Raw genomic sequence first — 20,090 nt, forward strand, 5'->3', positions numbered from 1 at the left:
AAGTATGTATCTAGTCAGGTTTTGTTTTCTTTTATGTAAAGAAACATTGGGAGCCCTGTTTAGTATTTCTGTTATAGAATCAATTCTGTAGGCAGTATAAATAGAAATATTAAATATTAATTCTTATGAACACATTGAAAAAATCAGAAAATGGCAATAAACCTTAACAATAGCTAATTTGGTGCTACCTCTAGAGATATTTTATTTTATTATTTATTATCCATAGATTTCTCCTTGTTCATTATGGCTTTAGTTAAATATGTTCTTAGTTAAAAGTATTGGTAACATATTAAACATTTTTAAATAGTAAATTTTCAAAAACTAAATTATGTAAAGAACACTGTACTTTTTTCTTTGATCTTATTTATTGAACTAGAAAATTACATAATCTTAGAGAATCATACATGTGGTTATATGAAACTGTGTTCTCTCCATCACTCACATATGCTTACATATATAAGCAGTAAAAATAGTAAGTTGGTAAATCAGAAGCTTGTCTTTTAACTTAATTTCTAAATAATGGTATTAATTTTTTTTCTGTTCTTGTTGAACATGATTTGTTTAGTTTAAAAGCAACAGAATGTCTATAGATAGAAAGAGAAATACATGCAGTTGGTAATATCAGCAATATATTTACTAACAGAAATTGTACATTTTCCCACAATATTGTATATAAGTACTAAATCATGTTAAATTGTTAAAGATAAATATCCTTTAATGTTTTCAATTCATGGACCACCTTGACAGAGGGAAAGAACCCAGGCTGCTATGCTTTCTATTCCAATCTTAAATCTCTCTCCCTGAAAATAAAAGGATTTAGGTTAATACTTTCTGATCCCCACTTTATCACTGTATTCTCAACCTAGAACCTAGAGTAATGGATCCATACTACTTAGGTGGACCCACAATGAATTAGAAAGAAAAAGAGTACAGAAATAAAATATAGAGTTCTCCATATTTTGAAGCTGCAGTGAAAAAAATAATGTAATATTTTTAAAAGTAAGAAAAAATTAGGCTTCTTCCATGAAGCAAACATAGCAAAGTTTGTCAAATAATATGAATTAGAAAAAAATAACTTTGCAAAATCATATTAATTTTTTTTTCATTATTTGGAAGCAATATGATTTAATAGGAAAAACAAAAAAAATAAGGTATGAGGACACATTTTTATTATTTTATTTATTTTATTTTATTTTATTTTATTTTATTTTATTAGTTTTAAGTATACAATACATTGGTTAGACATTTATATCATTTATAAAATAATCTCCTAATTGCTCTTTTTCTTCTCTGGCTCTCCATTTAGCCATTATATTAAAAATGCCTGCTTTCCCTATGCCATGCTCCCCATCCCTGTGACCATCTATCAACTACTAATTTGTACTTCTTTAACCCTTCACCCCATTCAGCCCCCTCCCCTCTGACAGTCACCAGATTGTCCTTTATATTTGTGAGTCTGTTTTTTATTAATTTCTTCTTTTTCTTCTTTAGATTCCTCATATAAATGAAATCATATGGCATTTATCTTTCTCTGTCTGACTTCTTTCACTCAGCATAATAACCTCTAGATCCATCCATGCCATTGCAAATGGTAGGATTTCATTTTTTTTAATGGGTGAGTAATAGTCCATTGTATATATGAACCATAACTTCTTTATCCAGTTGTCTGTTGATGGGCATTTAGGTTGCTTCCATATCTTGGCTATTGTAAATTGTGCCATCATGAACACAGGCGTGCTTATGAATTATTGTTTTGGTTTTCTTTGGATAAATATCCGGAAGTGCAATTGCTGGGTCAAAAGGCAGATCCATTTTCAATTTTTTGAGAAACCTCCGGACTGTTTTCCATAGTGTCTGTACCAATATGCAATCTCACCAACAGTGTATGAGGTTTCCCTTTTCTCCACATCCTCGTCAGCACTTGTTGTTCTTTGATTTATTGATGATAGCCATTCTGACAGGTGTGAGGTGATATCTCATTGTGGTTTTAATTTTCATTTCTCTGATGATTAGTGACTGTGAGCATCTTTTCATATGTCTATTGGCCATCTGTATTTCCTCTTTGGAGAAATATCTGTTCAGGTCTTCTACTCATTTTTTAATTGGATTGTTTATATTTTTGTTGTTGAGTTGATGAGTTCTTTATATATTTTTTGGATATTAACATCTTATCAGATGTATCATAAGCAAATATTTTCTCCCTATTAGTCAGTTGTCTTTTTGTTTTGTTAATGGTTTTCTTTGCTGTACAAAAAATTTTCAATTTGTTGTAGTCCCTTTTGTTTATTTTTCTTGTGTTTCTCTTGCCTGAAGAGATATATCTGAAAAGAAATTACTGTTAGCAATATCAGAGACTTACTGCCTATGTTTTCTTCTAGGAGTTTTATGGTTTCAGGTCTTACGTTTAAGGCTTTAATCCATTTTGAGTCTATTTTTTTTTTTTATGCCTATCATCTGGTCTCCTAGGTGGTCTCCCATCTAGGTACTAACTAGGCCTGACCCTGCTTAGCTTCCAAGATCAGACATCGGGCTTGTTCAAGGTGGCATGGCTGTAGACTATGGACTGTGGCTCCACTGGGGCACGATCCCAGGACCTTCTAAGTGTAAAGCAGACATGCTAACAACTACACTATAGAACCACATCCAAGTCTATTTTATATAGTGTAAGAAGGTGGTCCAGTTTCTTTTTCTTTTTTTGCATGTATCTGTCTAATTTTCCCAGCACCATTTATTGAAGAGAGTGTCTTTACCCCTTATATTCTTACCTCCTTTCATATATTAAGTGAGCATGTAGGCATGGATTTATTTCTGGGCTATCTATTCTGTTCCAGTGATCAATGTATCTGTTTTTATGCTAGTGCCATGCTGTTTTGATTACTATAGCCTTGAAGTATAGTTTGATATCAGGTAATGTGATACCTCCAACTTCATTCTTCTTTTTCAAGATTGCTGTGGATTTTCAGAGTCTTTTATGGTTCCACATAAGTTTTAGGATATTTGTTCTAGCTCTCTGAAAAATACCACTGATATTTTGGTAGGGATTGTATTGAATCTATAGATTGCTTTGGGTAGTGTGGCCATTTTAATAATGTTGATTCTTCCTACCCATGAGCATGGTAAAGGCTTCCATTTATTTGTATCTTCTTCAATTTCTTTTTTTCAATGACATAATTTTCTGAGAACAGATCTTTTACTTCCTTGGTTAATTTGATTCCCAGATATTTTATTGTTTTCTATATAATTGTAAATGGGATCGCTTTCTAATTTGTCTTTTCTAACTTTCTTTTCTGAAAGCTCATCATTGTATAAAAATGCCACTGACTTCTGAATATTAACTTTGTATACTGCTACTTTACTGAATCAATTGATCAGTTCTAACAGTTTTTTTGGTGGAATCTTTGGGGTTCTCTATATATAGTATCATGTCATTGGCAAATAACGAGTTTTACTTCTTCCTTTCCAGTGGATGCCTTTTATTCCTCTTTCTTGTCTTATTGCTATGATTAAGACTTCCAATACAGCATTGAAAAGGAGTGGTGAAAGTGGGCATCCTTGTATTGTTTCTAAATCTAAGGAAAACACTTTTAGCCTTTCTCCATTGAGTAAAATGTTAGCTGTGGGTTTGTTATATATGGCCTTATGTTGAGATATATTCCCCCTATTCCCACTTTGCTGAGAGTTTTTATCACAAATGGATGCTGGATTTTGTTGAATGCTTTTTCTGCATCTATTGATATGATCATATGCTTTTTATCTTTCAATTTGTTAATGTGATGTATCACATTAATTGAATTGCAGATATTGTACCAACCTTGCTTTCCAGAAATAAATTCAACTTGATCATGGTATATGATATTTTTAATGTATTGCTGAATTTGTTTTAATGTTTTGTTGAAGATTTTTGCAGCAATGTTCACAAGAGATATTGGCCTATCATTTTCTCTTTTTGTAATGTCTTTTTCTGGTTTTGGAATCAAGTTAATGGTAGACTCATAAAAGAAGTTAGGGAGCCTTTACTCTTCTTGAATGTTTTGGAATAGTTTGAGAATAAGTGTTAATTCTTTGAATGTTTGGTAAAATTCACTTATGAAGCCATCTGGTTCAGGACTTTTGTTTTTTGGGAGGTTTTTGATTTTGTTGGTGGTAATTGGTTGGTTCAGATTTTCTGTTTCTTCTTGACTCAGTCTTTGGGGATTGTATTCCTAGGAATGAATCCATTTCTTCCAGATTGTCCAATTTGCTGGTGTATAATTGCTCGTAGGATTTTCTTATAATCCTCTGTATTTTTGTGGAATCTATTGTTACTTTCCTCTTTCATTTCTGATTTTATTTATTTGAGTCATCTCTCTTTTTTCCTTCATGAGTCTGGATAAAGATTTTTGTTTATCCTTTCAAAACCAGCTCTTGGTTTCATTAATCTTTTGTATTGTTTTGTCTAGACTCTATTTTGTTTATTTCTACTCTGACCTTTATTATTTCCTTCCTACTATTCACTTTGGGATTTATTTGCTGTTTCCCCCCCTCCCCCCCAGATCTTTTAAGTGTAAAGTTAGATTGTTTATTTGAGTTTTTCCTTGTTTCTTGAAGTAGGCTTGTATTGCTATGAATTTCCCTCTTAGGAAAGCTTTTGCTGTGTCCCATAGATTTTGAGTCATTGTGTTTTTATTTTCATTTGTCTCTAGGTATCTTTTGATTTCTTTTTTGATCTCATTGATAACCCATTCATTGTTTAGTAGAATATTATTTAGCCTCCATGTGTATTTTTCAGTTTTTTTCTTGTAGTCGATTTCTAGTTTTGTACCATGATGATTAGAGAAGATGGTTGATATGATTTCAATCTTCTTAAATTTATTGATACTTGTTTCGTGTCCTAACATGTAATCTATCCTGGAAAATGTTCCATGTGCACTTGAGAAGAATGTATATTTTGCTGTTTGGAGGGAAAATGCTCTGAAAATATCTATTAATCCATCTGGTCTAGTGTGTCTTTTAGGCCCATTGTTTTTTTGCTGATTTTTTGTCTGGAAGACCTGTCCATTTGGTATCAATGGGGTGTTAAATTCTCCTACTATGAGTGTGTTACTATTGATCTCTCCTTTTATGTCAGTCAATAATTGCTTTATGTATGTAGGTGCTACTATGTTAGGTTTACTAGAGTTATGTCCTCTTGATTTATTGATCCTTTATCATTAAGTAATGCCCTTCTTTGTCTCTTATTATAGCCTTTTTTAAAAAAGTCTATTTTATCTTATTTAAGTATTGCTATCCTAGTTCTTTTTTCATTTCCATTTGCATGAAATACCTTTTTCTATCCCTTTACTTTCAGTCTGTGAGTGTCATTTGATCTGAAGTGGGTCTCTTGTAGACAGCATATGCATGGGTCTTGCTTTCCTACCCATTCAGCTACCCTATGTCTTTTGATTGGAACATTTAATCCATTTACATTTAAAGTGATTACTGATAGGTACATAATTACTGCCATTTTATTATTTGTATTTGGGTTTTCTTTTTTCTTTTTTACCCCTTCTCTTTTTACAGAAGTCTCTAACATTTCTCATAATACTGGCTTGTTGGTGATGAATTCCTTAAACTTTTCTCTGTCTGGGAAGCTCTTTATCTCACCCTCCATTTTAATCTAAAGCCTTGCTGGGTAGAGTATCCATGGTTATGGATTCTTGTTTTTCATAACTTTGAACATTTCTTGCCAGTCTCTTCTGGCCTGCAAAGTTCCATTAAAAAATCAGCATATATTCTTATGGGGGTACCCCTATAAGTAACTAGCTGCCTTTCTCTTGCTGCTTTTAAGATTCTCTCTTTGTCTTTGACTTTTGGCATTTTAATTATGATGTATCTTGGTGTGAGTCTGTTTGAATTTCTTTTGTTTGGGACTCCTGAACTTATATGTCTAATTCCTTTGCCAGATTAGGAAAGTTATCTGTCATTATTTCTTCAAATAAATTCTCAATCCTTTTTTCTCTCTCTTCTCCTTTGGGTACTCTTGTTACACTTCATGTTATCCCAGAGGTCCCAAACTATCATCATTTTTTAAATTCTTTTTTCTTTTTTGTTATTCTAATTGGATGTATTCTGCTACCTTGTCTTTCAGTTCGCTGATTCGATCTTCTGCTTCATCCAATTGACTGTAAAAAATCCTTCTAGTATATTCTTCATTTCAATTATTGTATTCTTCATTTCTGTCTGGTTCTTTTTTATGGTTTCTGTGTCTTTTTTTTTTATGCTTATTATCTCTCTGTTGAGGTTCTCATTGTGCTCATTCTCCTTCTAAGTTCGTTGCCTCCATTTCATTTAGCTTATTTTTTGGAGTTTTCTCCTGTTGTTTCGTTTGTGGCATGTTTCTTTATTTTCTTATTTTATTAGCCTCTCTGTGTTCATTTCTATGTGATAGGAGTATTTGTTTCATCTCTCAGCCTTGGCCAGATGGCTTTATGTGGAAGGTGTCCTGTGTGGCCCAGTGGCGCACTCTCCTTGATGCCCTGTGCCAGGGGCTCTAGACATGATATTGTGTGGGTTGAGTGTGATCTTCTGTTGTCAGTAAGACTTTATTGGTCTTAGTACATCAATACATGAGATTAACGCTCAGGCTGAGTAACTGTGGGAACTGGCTGCACCACAGGGGAAGAGTTGTTGTGTGGGGGCTGACCCCACTAAGTGCAATTTGCCCTAGCAAGCTTGTGTACTTGTTGCAACCACCCTTTGTGTGTACCACTTATTGGACTAGTCAAGAGTTCTGCTGTGGTCTAGTGCCAGCCTCCAGGTATGTTGGTTTTGTGGCCCCTTGGGAGGGGCTCCTCAGTAGGCCAAGTCAGCCACTGCCTTAATTGCTCAGGGCTATTTGGTGGGAGCTACAAAGCAATCCACAGATAGTTATTGCCTATGCTGGATCTATAGGTAGGTGGATGAGACAACACTGTAGACAGTGGTCCAGTTATCCCTTGTCCCTGACCTAGGGCAGTTTAGCAGAGGGACCAGTGCTCCTCAAGGCCTGTCAGTTGCCTACAAGTTTCTGAAATTGGATGAGCCTCTGGATGATATGCGTGTTGTATGGTACAGGGACCCTGGGAATCTCCTGGATCTACTGAGTAAATTTCCCCCTGCCACTGCAGTGTCGGTTTACATGCCAGCACCGTCTCTGTGCCTCCCTGTACAAGTTTCTGATTATAGCAAGGTCACTTACCCCAGGCCTACAAACACCCAGACTCTGTTTAAGAATTACTGAAGCTCATGGGCGTGAGTTTATGACCTGATAGTGAATGCTTCTCCTGGATGAATGGGCTTTGTGTGGGCCCCACAAACTCGGTACCATTTGTTGTTGAATTCATGACTCAAGGAAAGCACAGAATGGGACTGGGTTGCTTGGGAACAGGCTTGCCACAGGAAATTTGTGGGTTATGTGGGGCATCATCTCATTGAGGTGTAAGGCCTTTAGACCTATACAGCACTAGATTTGCTGCCAGGTCTGGGACTGCAGGCTCCCACTAAAGTCAGATGTCACTGCACGAGCTACTGTCGTCTGTGATAGGCCCACAAAACCCCTGAGATTTGCCAAAGTGATACTATATCTTGTGCTGGCAGCAGTGATCTTCCTGTTACTCTATTCCCTGAACTTTGCTCACTTCACTGTTTGAGATTTGTTGATTGCCAGGATGTGCCACCCCAGGTGCAGCTGCCTGTCAACATGTGGTGGGCACTTTGTGTATTGGATGGGGCAGGATCTCAGGGAGTCAAGGGCCGTCAGGCAATTGCCTCAGTTTTCTGATATTTGTGTCTGCATCTTCCTGCAGTAGTCACAGATCACAGGGAGACAAATTGCTTTCTGGAGTGGTCCCACAGACTCCTGTAACCCACTCAAGAGATACTGTAGATCATACAGGCAGCAATGGTCTGCCCACAACTGTTTTCCCTGAAATGTGCTCACTGCACTAGCCAAGCTCTGTTGCCTGCGCAGAATGTGCAACCCCAGAGAAAAGCAGGGTGGGGGAGGCTGCCTGTCAGTGTGCTGAAGGCACTTTATGGCTTGGTAAAGCAAGATCTCAGGGAGACAAGGGCCATCAGGCCAATATAGCCTCGCTTTTGCTGCAATCTTCTGTGCCCAGGTGTTCCCTCTGTAGTCACAGATCACAGTGAGACCAGCTGCCTTCTGGGGCAGTCCTACAAACCCCTGCGATCCCCCCACATGATGTTGCAGCTCTAGCAGGCAGCAGAGATCTGCTTGCAACGGATTTCCCTGTGCTAGCCAAAGTTTATTGCCTGTGTGGATTGTGGCAGAGTTGGTAGAGGTGGGAGGTGAGGGGCACAGCAGTGGGGACTGACTATCAAAGGGCTGTCTGGGGCAATCTGTGGGTAGGGTGGGGTGGGGTCTCAGGGAGACAATGGCTATTAAGTCTATACAGCCTCAATCTTGCTGCAACTTCAGTAACTATTCAGGCGTTCCCACAAAAGTCCCAGATCACAGTAAGACTAGCTGCTGTCTGGAGCTGGCTCACAGATCCCTGAGATCCACCTAAGTTCATGTTGGCAGTAGTGATCTACCTAAAACTATCTCTGAAATGAACACTCACAGTGCTGGCTGCCAGCTGTGAATGTTTGGTCCTGAATTGGTGCAGGGTATGGAGGCTATCCATCAACAGAAGCCCCAGGCAATCTGCAGGGTGGGTGGAGTGGACTGATCTCTTCAGGCCTGCACTTCCTGATGGCCTTGTGGGAGGGGTCTGCACAATGAAGCTGGGGAGGTCTGTAGATCGCCCAGTAAGGGAACCTGACTAAGGCACAATGGGAACTGCCCATCCAGCCCTAGTTCTGACGTCAAGTTATTCAATCTTTCCCAGTATGAATCCTGTGCGAGCCTCTGACCCACTACTGGTGTCCTGGGTGAGTGTCCGTAGGTCAGAGAGCCTGTGTGTGGCCCTTTCAAAGGAGCATCTAGAGTTTCAGTCTCCTTTTGTCTCATCCAAATGGCCAGATTCCCCTCTGGTTTTTACAGTTAGAGTTTTTGGAAACTCCTCTTCCTTGGGCTGGGACCCTGGGATGGGGAGCCTTTGAATGAGCCCAGGACCCCTCTCTCCTTCAGGGGAGCCTCTGCAGCCTCTTTCTCTCTCCTGGTGATCCTCCACATCCCATAGGTGGGGATCCAGCCCAAATAGTGATTTTGCCCCTCCTACCAGCAGTGATGTGGCTCCATTATATTATTAGACATAGGTGTTATGATCAACTGGACTTCAGGTGATTCTCCACGTTGATTATTTTATAATTTGATTGTAATTTTAGTGCAGACCTGGAAGGAGGCGGACCCTGCTTTTACCTAGTCCACCACCTTCCTCGGAATCCAGGACACATTTTTTTAAAGTCTGCTATAAACTAACTATGTAGCCTTTATCTAGTCATCCTTACATCAGAATTACTTCATTTCTGGAAAAAATAGTAATTCCACAGACCACAATGAGATATTAATTTAAAATGGATTTAAAAATATGTGTGTGTGTGTGTATGTACCTTACAAAATAAGAGATTTTCCCTTCCTTTCTTACTTACTTTAGTCTCTCTTAAATTGCAAGGATAAAAGTTCAGAATTCTTTCTAGAACTCTAGCAGCAGGTTTAACTTTCTGAATAACTATTTCTTTACAAAAGCAGAAGGTCATTGCTTCTTAATAATCTCATTAGAATTATTTAAATAACTTTGGATACATCAAGCAAAGCAATTTGAAGTCCAAGTAAAGGTGTTCAATGAAATCAAAATAGAATGCTGTGATTTTGCCTTGGATATACTCAATCTGATTACAGTGAATATTCTTCACAATAGTAGCCCTTTTCTAAAAAAAAAAAAAAAAAAAAAACTAACAAAGAAAAGTGAGCTTATTTATGAAACATAACAGAATCTTGCAGACCTCTTTAATGGCATCCTAGCAATACAATACATACTTAAAGGGCCAGACAACAAAGTATTGACAGGGTAAACAATTCCAAGAAGAAAGAATAACATAAAATTTGAGCCCTCAGGTAGAAATATCTGTTGAAAAATGATCACTGGTGGACCTGTGGTGTGTGGCAGCGTGTCTGACTCCAATAAATGATCATGTATTACATATTCATTTTTGTTATATTTTACATATTCTATAGCTTTTTAAGTAAATAAGAGTGTTCTATGAAATGTTAGATTATGCATTTTAGAGCTTTTTCTTTAACATTGTCCCATTACTATAGCCATGAATCTTTAAAATGTATACAATCTGTTGTTTTAATACATATTAACCCTATGACACTATTTTATAAAAATCCAGGTTTTTTGGCAGTCTAAATAAAGATACATAAAATTCACACAATATTGATTCCAGTGTCTTCTCAGAAGGCAGATCACAGCAAGAAGCATCTGATGTGTTTTATTAATTCACCCTTTAGCCAGTCTAATTGTCTTTGTAAAGGATGGCAGTATAATTGAAAGGTGTGCTTTAGTGGAAAGATTGCCAGAATTGAATTCAGAAAACTCTAGTTTGGTCCCTGCATTACCATTTACTAGCTCTGACCTGGATCAAGCTCTTAACCTTCCTGAACCACAACATCAGCAACTATGTAATGGGAATGGAAATGATTTATACCAAATGCTCTGAATAAAAATCAAGAAATAACTTCTGAGACAGTGTCTAGCCCATAGTAGGTGTGCAAGTAGTACTTGATTTGACTTAAAGATGACTCAGATGACCTAGATTCTGATCACAATTATTTTCCTAAATCTTTATGTAAGGTTTGGATGATATTTACTTTATGTAGATGTATTAGTTTGCTAGGGCTGCCTTAATAAAATACCACACACAGGTGGCTTAAACAGAAATTTATTTTTTCACAGTTCTGGAGCTTGAAAATTTAAGATCAAGGGTTTGATTCCTCCTGAGGCCTTTTTTTGCCTTGCTGATTGCCACCTTCTTGCTCTGCCCTCACTTGCTTTTTCTCTATGCACACACATCTCTAATATCTCTCCTCTTTCTTATAAGGACACAAATATTGGATTAGAGCCTGCCTATGTTACCTTATTTAACCTTAGTTACCTCTTTAAAGGACCTATTTCCAAATACAGTGACATTCTGACGTGTGATTGAAGTTAAGACTTAAACATAAATTCTAGGGGGACACAGTTCAGCTCATAACAATGGATCTTAATTTTATCTACAAAACTAAGGTCTTCTTATGTTATATTTGCTTTTGTTTTCTTCATGAAGACTGAGAAAATATTTCTAGCTATGGAGGGCAGAGGAGAGTCTAGTGTTAGACTAATGTTTTGAAGAAACTAAATGACAGAGAAAAACACACGCTTCCTACTTTGGTTCTTGATTGCAGGTGGTAGTTCAGGGATCTATGCATTGTGGTCAGTGAAAATAAACTGAGCAGGGCTAACACTCAATGGATTCAAATGGGTGAATTCATAACTTAGGAGCATCTATGAATGAATTAAAATGTAGCTGTAGAATTCAACTGATATTCTCTTGCTAGATACTATAAAGAAGTGGATTGTCCAAATGACAATAACAATAGTATTCTGTTTCTGGAATAGAAAAGACGTTTTTGTTGAAAAGTAAGAATAGAAATCAAAAAGAGGAAAATTTAATTAAGTGGAAGGAATTGGAACACAGCTTTTTCTCTTTTACTCTCCTGGACTTTGATTTTTTTTTTTTCCTAGTGATTTTTTCCCCTGAATATCTGAATACCATGTAGCCACCCAGTGCCCACCCAAGGCAATGGGAATGTAAACCTATGATGGACAATTTTTAAGTACCAGACTACTACCTCTGAGTAATTCCCAGGGAGCTTTGAGTTTTATAAGGTTTGCTCAATAAGACTGCTATATCCTGTCCATTAATTTGTAGTACCATTTTTTTTCAGAAATGATTATTTGGCAACTAATAATACCTGAGTTTATATATTATAGACAAAGAGAAATATATTCATATGATTCACAACAAGACATGGGATTGGATACCTTGAAGTTAGCAAAGATGTTTTATCTGCAAGACCCTGTCAACAAGACAAATTCACATCTTTAAATCTCAGTGGGCTAGTCTCTACTACTCTTTGCTCTTAAATAATACATGAAACAAAATAAAACAAAAATCAAAACAAAATAAGCCTGTTTTAATTACGTATTTTTACAAAAGTATAAGGAGACAACATAAAAAATTTAGTTGAATATGTTTTTTTAATTTCAGAAATAAGTTGGCTTAATATTTATATTCACGTTCTAATGGATATATATGTATTATGCCATGACAAAATGTATTGCATGAGTTTTTCAGTCAGTGGGTATAAACTGTAGAACAAAACAACATTCATATAATACAGTTGTACCTATATTCATTATTTTTATTTATTCATTCAGTCATTTATTGACACACACACTATGTATTGAGTTAATTTATTCATTAACTTGATAACAGAAAAAACCATTTGGTGCCAGGCACTATATTAGGCATTAAGGATGTAAAATGAAGCTCTAGGTTTCCTGACTTCAAGCAGGTCACAATCTAGTGCTACCAAAGTTACCCACAAAATCCTTTCAATTCCTGCAAATAACAAATAAAATTTCACTTTAGGGACTGGGGCCACCGTAAAAGCTTCATATGATGTTTTTTTTTTTGTTGATAGAGCCATGACCTAACTTAAAGGAAGTTGGCTGATGGCGTATGGAAACAGAAAAGTGTCTCAGGGTGACTAAGGACAATTTTTGTTATCGATCTAGCAGCTATCTCAGGTATCTCAGACTCACTGAGATTTTAATGCTCATGAAAACCTGGGCAAAGATCATGTTGGTTCAGCACGGAGTGGTTCTGAGTTGAATAAAAGAGGGTGGGAGGCATTGTGTAGGAGACTGGTTTAATGATTCTTATTTTTATGGAAATGTAATATGATTTTTTTTTTGAAGAGGAATCCTTAGCTATAAGGTATTAGTAATTATAAGTATTATCACTGATGGATATTTTGAATAAACATATTCAGTAACTTTAAACAATATTTACCTTTTCTCCTGGAAATAAAATACTGGTTGAAGTACTTAATAGAGTAGAAATATTCCTAATATAAGCAAAATGCTGATACCTGTATTAAAATAGTATTCATTTAACCTTGCATGATTTATTGCAATTGTCATATGTATGCAACATATTTTAGAGTGTAAGCAGTGTGAAATAGTTATGAAAGATGAAATTAGCACTTTATAGTGTACTATTCAATTATACTTAGTGAGGAAGAAATGATTCAATTACTCAGTAGAGTTTTAATGTATAGTATTTCAGTTTTCCTTATTTTGTCCCTAATAAGTTTAATACAAAATTAAAATATTTATACTATATGTTATAAGAAACCATGTCATAAAACTATATGAAATATCTTTCTTAATCAGAAATTGTGTTATTTTTGAAAATTGTGTTGCTGTCCAATAGTTTAAAAGCAAATCTCATATGTGACAATATATTTAAAAGTACAATAAAAGTCTTCATAACATTTTTAATTATAGCATTAGATTACATGCTTTTTTTTTTGAAACAGAAAGCATCCTTAAGGGTAATGTTGTTCCATTCTTGTTGATACCAATGCCTGGGCAGATTATGTGAGTTGTGACATAGCTATTTAAATGTCAAGGCTGGTACTAAAATCCAGTACCATCTCCCAGTCTAATGCTTTTTAACTTGTCTTGGTTATGGATTGGTTTATTTGCAAGTGACAGAAATACTCCAAAGGGGAGGAAAGCTTCAGTCAGTCCAAGTGTAAGGGGCTCAGATGGACATGGAGTCTATACATGGTATTCCCTCTCTTGCCTATTCTCATCTCTGTGTTCTCTGAGTTCCTGTTTTTGTCACCAGTTGTTTTTAGTAAGCCTCATTGTCTTATGCCTGAAAGCACTAGTTTGCAGATGTCAGGGAATTGATTTTGAACAGAGAAGCCACTTGCTCATGTGACACTTTATGTGAATTAGGAAACGGTGTCCCTCCAAGGCAATATAGCCTTGTATGTCATTGTACCACACTAGCCAGTGGTCATGGCCAGCCTCTCCATGACCTTACCAAACCTGGGCCCAACATCATCTGCTCGACTCATTTTTATGCCTGCATTCCAATTTCTGACTGGCTCTACTTATGTCAAATGTTGTCTTAGTTTACAAGATAGTAAACATGACACAGAACCCCAAATTTTTTTACACATATATTTGAGAGAGAAAGAGAAGCAAAAGATAATTGAAATTTGATGCCTGGAGATCTTGGCCTTAATTTGCCCTGTATTTTCAAGATGTAGGTACCCAATATAATTGTCATCCTAGGTCTCAAGCTATGAGAGGTCCTGAGCAGGGCTGACAATTTCTACCTCTGTATCCAGAGACATTCCATCGCTAGCCAAAGCAGACAGCCTAGTTGACAGATGGCTTTATTGTTTTTGCACTGGCTTCCCTTTGAATGCATTTTCAAAAATATAATCTTAATTGAATAGTGGATCTTTTGAACATTTTAGGTAACCCCTATCTCACCAAATTCATAATGAAATGTTAACAATGCAGAGAAACACTTATTTGATTTTATATAGGCAGTTTCTTCTATTGCCAACTTAATTGGAAATCCAGCATTCGACAATTTCTGAAATTGAGTCACTTAATTAAACTACTTATTTAAGAGCTCTACAGTGGCCAGTGAGGGATAGCACCAAAAACCAGAATTGAGGACATTGAAGGGATGTTCACCTCAGATTCAACCACAGCAAGTAGAGGACAGAAGGAGGGGGCCAAATCACATATAAGGTTATCTCTTCAGGGCTGTGGGGAGGTAATCAAGTCTGGCCAAAGATGGTACACTATTAAACCACATTGCTTCACTATAGGCTGTGAGGTATAGAAAAATACTATAATATATGTTGATAATAAAAGAGATCACAATATATTACCAAATATAATCAGAAGAAATAAAATATGCAACTCTAGTATTTTATTTTTGACCAAGTTAAATCCAAATCACTATGTTTCATAAATACTAGCTATCGTAATGATCTTTCTAGAAGAGATTTTTGAAGATATTTTAACTATCCCACTAACATTAGCAAATTAAAAAGAAAAAAAAAGTGAATCATTACATCCCTGTCTTGTGTCCATGGCAGACATCCCATATAGAACCATTGTCTACTTTCCACTGACCTGAACTTGGCCTCACAGTCCTTCTCCAGGCCACTACTCATTGCCTGGTAACTGGGCTTAGTGCTCAATGAAAATTCTTCATCCACTGGTAAACCAAACTTCCTAAGAGCAGGGTCCTCGTCCTACTTATCTCTATAACCCAATGCCAGCATATTACCTGCACAAAGTGACACTCCGTATATAGTTATGAACGGATAAGTGACCCAGGAATTGTAAAAATAGTTTTTCCCCAAGCAGGTGATTTACAAATATATATATTTATATTTACAAATATATATATATATATATATTTACAAATATATAATTTACAAATATATATATTTGTAAATCACCTGCTTGGGGAAAAACTATTTTTACAATTCCTGTGTAAGTACTTCTTTCCCCTCATATCACCAAGCTCAAATACCATATTTTGAGAAATATTTACTAATCTACATGTGTATACACATATACACACACACACACACACACACACACATATATATATATATATATACACATGTATATATATATGTGTGTGTATATATATGTGTATATATATATTCAAGTGGCCAAAATCACAAGCAAAAATAAATTTAACTTGTAATTAACAAAAATTTTGGTTAAATAATTTTTGGCTAGATTAGCAAATATTTCTCAAAATATGGTATTTGATCTTGGTGATATGAGGGGAAAGAAGTACTTACACATATGACTGATAAGCTATCATAACTTGTTATAATAACTTTTCTGGAGGGATTTTTGATATAGTTTATCAAAAATCATAAAAACAAAAATACTTTAACCTGTAAATTCTATCTGTGGAAATATATTTCATGAAAATAGATATTTGTACAATTAATTAGCTATAAGGAAATTTCCTTCAATATAATAAAAATAAAACAATTTGTATTACCAGCAATCAAGAATTGGCTAAATAACATTTGATGGCTTTTCTATATAGTGTTATTTATATAATTCACATATGTGTATAGTATACAGCTATTAAAATTATATAAAAGTGTGCATATCAACATGGACAGATGTTTAGTATGTACTTTTAAATGAAAAAAATTGCAAAATAATATTTTTGGTATATGGTCTGTGTAAGTATGTATGTGTATAAGTTCGAATAAGAGAGTCCAGAAACTCTAACAGGTTAACATTTGCTATCTCTTGATAAATAGGATAATAAGGTGGGCTTTTTTTTTTTTTTTTGGCCTGTATCTTTTTCTTTATCATGAACTACTTCAGTAATAAAAAAAGTAGATTTTTATATTTAAATAATTGTTCTCTAGAGAAGTTTTTGTTTTTGTTGATATGTTTTCTTATAATGAACAGAACATCCAGACTCATTCCATTGATCATTCTTTTAAAGAGTGTTTAAACATCAGACAACTTCCCTAAGGACTTCAGTGTGAGCTCTTGGAGAGTCAGTTTTAAATCTGGCCATCTTATTCACATAGTCTTTGTTTTTTTTTCTCTCATTCTTCCTCTCTCACTAAATTCTTTCCCTGTCTTCTGTAAATACTGATGGGGAAAAATGACAGAAGTCTGATCAGAGTGCTTTGTTATAGAAAGCACAATTGAGTCAATTATACTTTGCTTAGATTTTCAGTGTTCAGTCTTTTTTTTATTATTATAAAAATAATCCATACTTGTTTGTTATGCCCAAAATTGGAAAGTACAAGGCATTTTTAAAGAAGTTGAAAAAAATTCCATAATGTAACATACTTACATCAAGTATATTTTTATTTTTCTATATATTATTTTCTTTATGTAGTTAAAATCATGTTGTATATGCAATCATTTTATTCTTTCTAATAGAAGTGCATCGTATTTTCTCAATAATCTCTTTTAACTAGTAGTTTCTGTACTAAACCAGAATCTTTCTCATTCATTCTTTCATGTATTAATACTGTTGAATGCTACCATATGCCTGCTAAGTACATGGTACCAACGATAGAGATGATTAGCTTGATACCTGCATTTGTGGAGTGGACCAGCCAGGGATATAAGCGGCTGCCTTGTTTAGTCCACTGTTAAATTCAATAAACAACATAAGCAGCTACTGGGAAATGAAATATAGGTGTTAGAGTCACAGAAAGAGCTGCAACTGCCTCTATGAAATATATCCCTTAGTCATAGTCTCTATTATTCCATAATGTCTTCTAACTATACTTTCTCATGGAAAACAAATAGAATTAGCGATGTGTTATATTTTCGCACATTAGTTAATTCACACTAAGAAGAATAAGCTTTTTATCCTCCCCAAAATTAATTTAACAAGTTAGAACAAAGAGAACATGAGGTGATGTCGAGTTCATCTGCCAAATCATACTTGTCTGGTGTGTATTTACTAAAGAAAAGAGGAATCTTTGTATTAAATACTTCTCAAACAAAGGAATCAGGAGATATTTTTGAAATGTTTAAAAACAGAGACAGAATGGGAACTAACCATTCAGAGAGATGCTCCTTATCTGTTATGTGTATGTATCCCTCAGTTATATAAGGGAGGTCCAGGGGGGGATCCAGGACAGAGCCCAGAGTAACTAGTATAGTGGGGGCTCTCACGAGGTTCAGGACAGTGGCTTTTGGCCAAATAGTGTAAAAGTATTTCAACATTTTAACAACTGGTATGACAGATTAAGCCCTAGATGAAATAAATTAGAATACTGTGGGTGACTTCTGCTCTGGGGAAGGACTTCATATAAAGGTTAGAACAACTCTCCTTTTACCCGAGAAAGTTGTCTTTGGTAGATCTCTGTTAATCTCACAAAACTAGAAACTCCAGATCCACTTCGCCAATTAAAAAAGAGAGAGGAAAAAATTCCAGGTTCAGACAACTGAAACCAAATGTGGACATTATAGGAATGCTGCTTAAATATTGTTGAGATAGAGAAAAAAGGAGAGAAGCTGGAAGAATAACTCTCTGGTTTGGCTTGATAACTGGGAAATCTGAAATGTCTGCTTATTTAAAAAACAAAAAAACAAAAAAAAAAACCCAGAAAACTGAGTTATCTTAGTCACATTCATGAAATGGCAGTATATGAAGTTTTAATGCATATGATAATATGTTTAATAGTTTGTTTTCCTCTTTTAGCTTTCCTTATTGGAAAAGGCTGGATTTGGAGGTGTTCTTCTATATATTGATCCTTGTGATTTACCAAAGACTGCAAATCTTAGCTATGATACTTTCATGGTGTCACTGAATCCAGGAGGAGACCCTTCTACACCTGGTTATCCAAGTGTAGGTAAGTTCATTGTTAATCTTTATTATTCTTGTAAACATTACAAGGTTGCAATTTAAAAGTACATGATACCTAAATTAATCGTGGGGTAGTAAAGTCAAGAAATTTTAAAAAGTGAATTTTTTTTATCTCTTCAAACTTTAGAATAATTATTTGTTGGAATAAAACTTTTTAAAAAGTCTATAATAGTTTTATTTTTGTCTCAATAAATATCAGTGTCAGGAACAAAGGTAAAACAAATTTTACATATTATTAGTAATTGAATGATAACATAAATTAACACCATGTGTGACAGGCACTCCGTGTAGGTATGTACAGATACCTAGAAACATGAAAGGTCTGCTGCTTTGGGGCAGCTGTAATAACTTTAAGTCCAGAGTCTGGAGGTACTTGTAGTCAAGTTAGGTGACTAAAGTAGTAGAAAATGATGCTTGAAAAAGATGGAGTTAATATGATCGAATTGTCTGGCTCCATAGGAGAAGTGACCTCATTGGTTTGGCCAGTCGCTGGGAACACAGAATAGCCTTTGCAACAAACAGTCTTCTCTTTCCCAGTAAGTTGTGTTCACGATAGTGGGGGTCATGTGGCCAAAAGAAGACAACCATGATTTTGGCAGGTGCTCACTGCATCATTGAATTTCTGTCCAATACGTCAGTGACAAGTATACATTTATATAGACCTAGCGGAAGAAAAAGCTCTTTGGACTTTCTTCCAGAGTGATACTAACCCATTAACTGTGACACTTCAGTCAGTAATTAAACTAACGTAAAATTTATGTAATTATTCATGTGTTCTGCCAAGATTTCCCTTGTTTCCAACAAAATATCACAAAAGACTTTACTAATTGTCTTAAGTCCAGCTGTTCTGGATTTTACCAATCGATCAATAAATTTCTGTAAGAAAGAAGTAAATTGAGTCAAATATGAATTATAATTTATTATTTTACAGGGTTCTACTGAATACTGCTTTGTTTTCTAAAATTCTCCATTAGTAATTCATGTAACAATTTTATTTGAGACCTCACTTATCTGTAGTTTGTACAGTCTGCTGTCTCATTATTACAATTTTGAAATTAAAATTAAGAGGTATTCATGTAAAATTTCCAAACATCACTGAAAATATTAGTCCAGCTCTCTTATTTGTAAATATTCTATTTACTTCCTTGGGTTGTAATGCCTCAGCTTCAAGAGATTGCATGTGGAAGCTAACTCTGTGGCAAATCAATGGGATGCAGTGCTGCCAAAAAGCAGATACTTTATACTCTGCTTAAATTGGTAAGCTGCCTAGTTGGCAACATTTATTCTTAACACTTTCTGACTCAGGTCATTTCACAGGCGAAGAATTCAGTCATATCTGGTAAATGTTGGCTAGTCTTGAGCAAATCTCAGAATACTTTTTTCTTTTAAATAATTTCTGCTTTCAAAAAAGTTACAAATATAGTAAATGGAGAATCTGTATATATTTATGCCAGCATCTTTTGTTACTATTTACGTAGTATAGCATAGTTATCAAAGCCATACAGTTAACATTGATACAATGTTATTAACTAATTATTGACTACATTCAAATATCCCCAATTCTATCACTACTTTTTTTTTCTTCTGCTCTAACATCCAATTCGGAATTCTATACTGCATTTAGTTGCCTTGTTTTGTTAATACTTTCCAATATGGAACAATCT

General features: G+C 35.2%; 1 protein-coding gene across 6 annotated transcripts in view; it reads left to right on the forward strand.

The window, feature by feature from the left end:
- NAALADL2 (N-acetylated alpha-linked acidic dipeptidase like 2) overlaps nucleotides 1–20,090 on the forward strand; it is a 1,088,713-nt gene that overhangs the window by 671,747 nt on the left and 396,876 nt on the right. For all 6 annotated transcript variants that reach the window (XM_039865076.1, XM_039865077.1, XM_039865078.1 and 3 more), the window contains one exon: nucleotides 18,262–18,412. In XM_039865076.1, the coding sequence (XP_039721010.1) occupies nucleotides 18,262–18,412 (151 nt within the window). The remainder of the gene's footprint in view (nucleotides 1–18,261; nucleotides 18,413–20,090) is intronic.

This window comes from Pteropus medius, unplaced genomic scaffold (genome assembly GCF_902729225.1).
Source record: "Pteropus medius unplaced genomic scaffold, Ma_sr-lr_union100, whole genome shotgun sequence".
NCBI lineage: Eukaryota > Metazoa > Chordata > Mammalia > Chiroptera > Pteropodidae > Pteropus > Pteropus medius.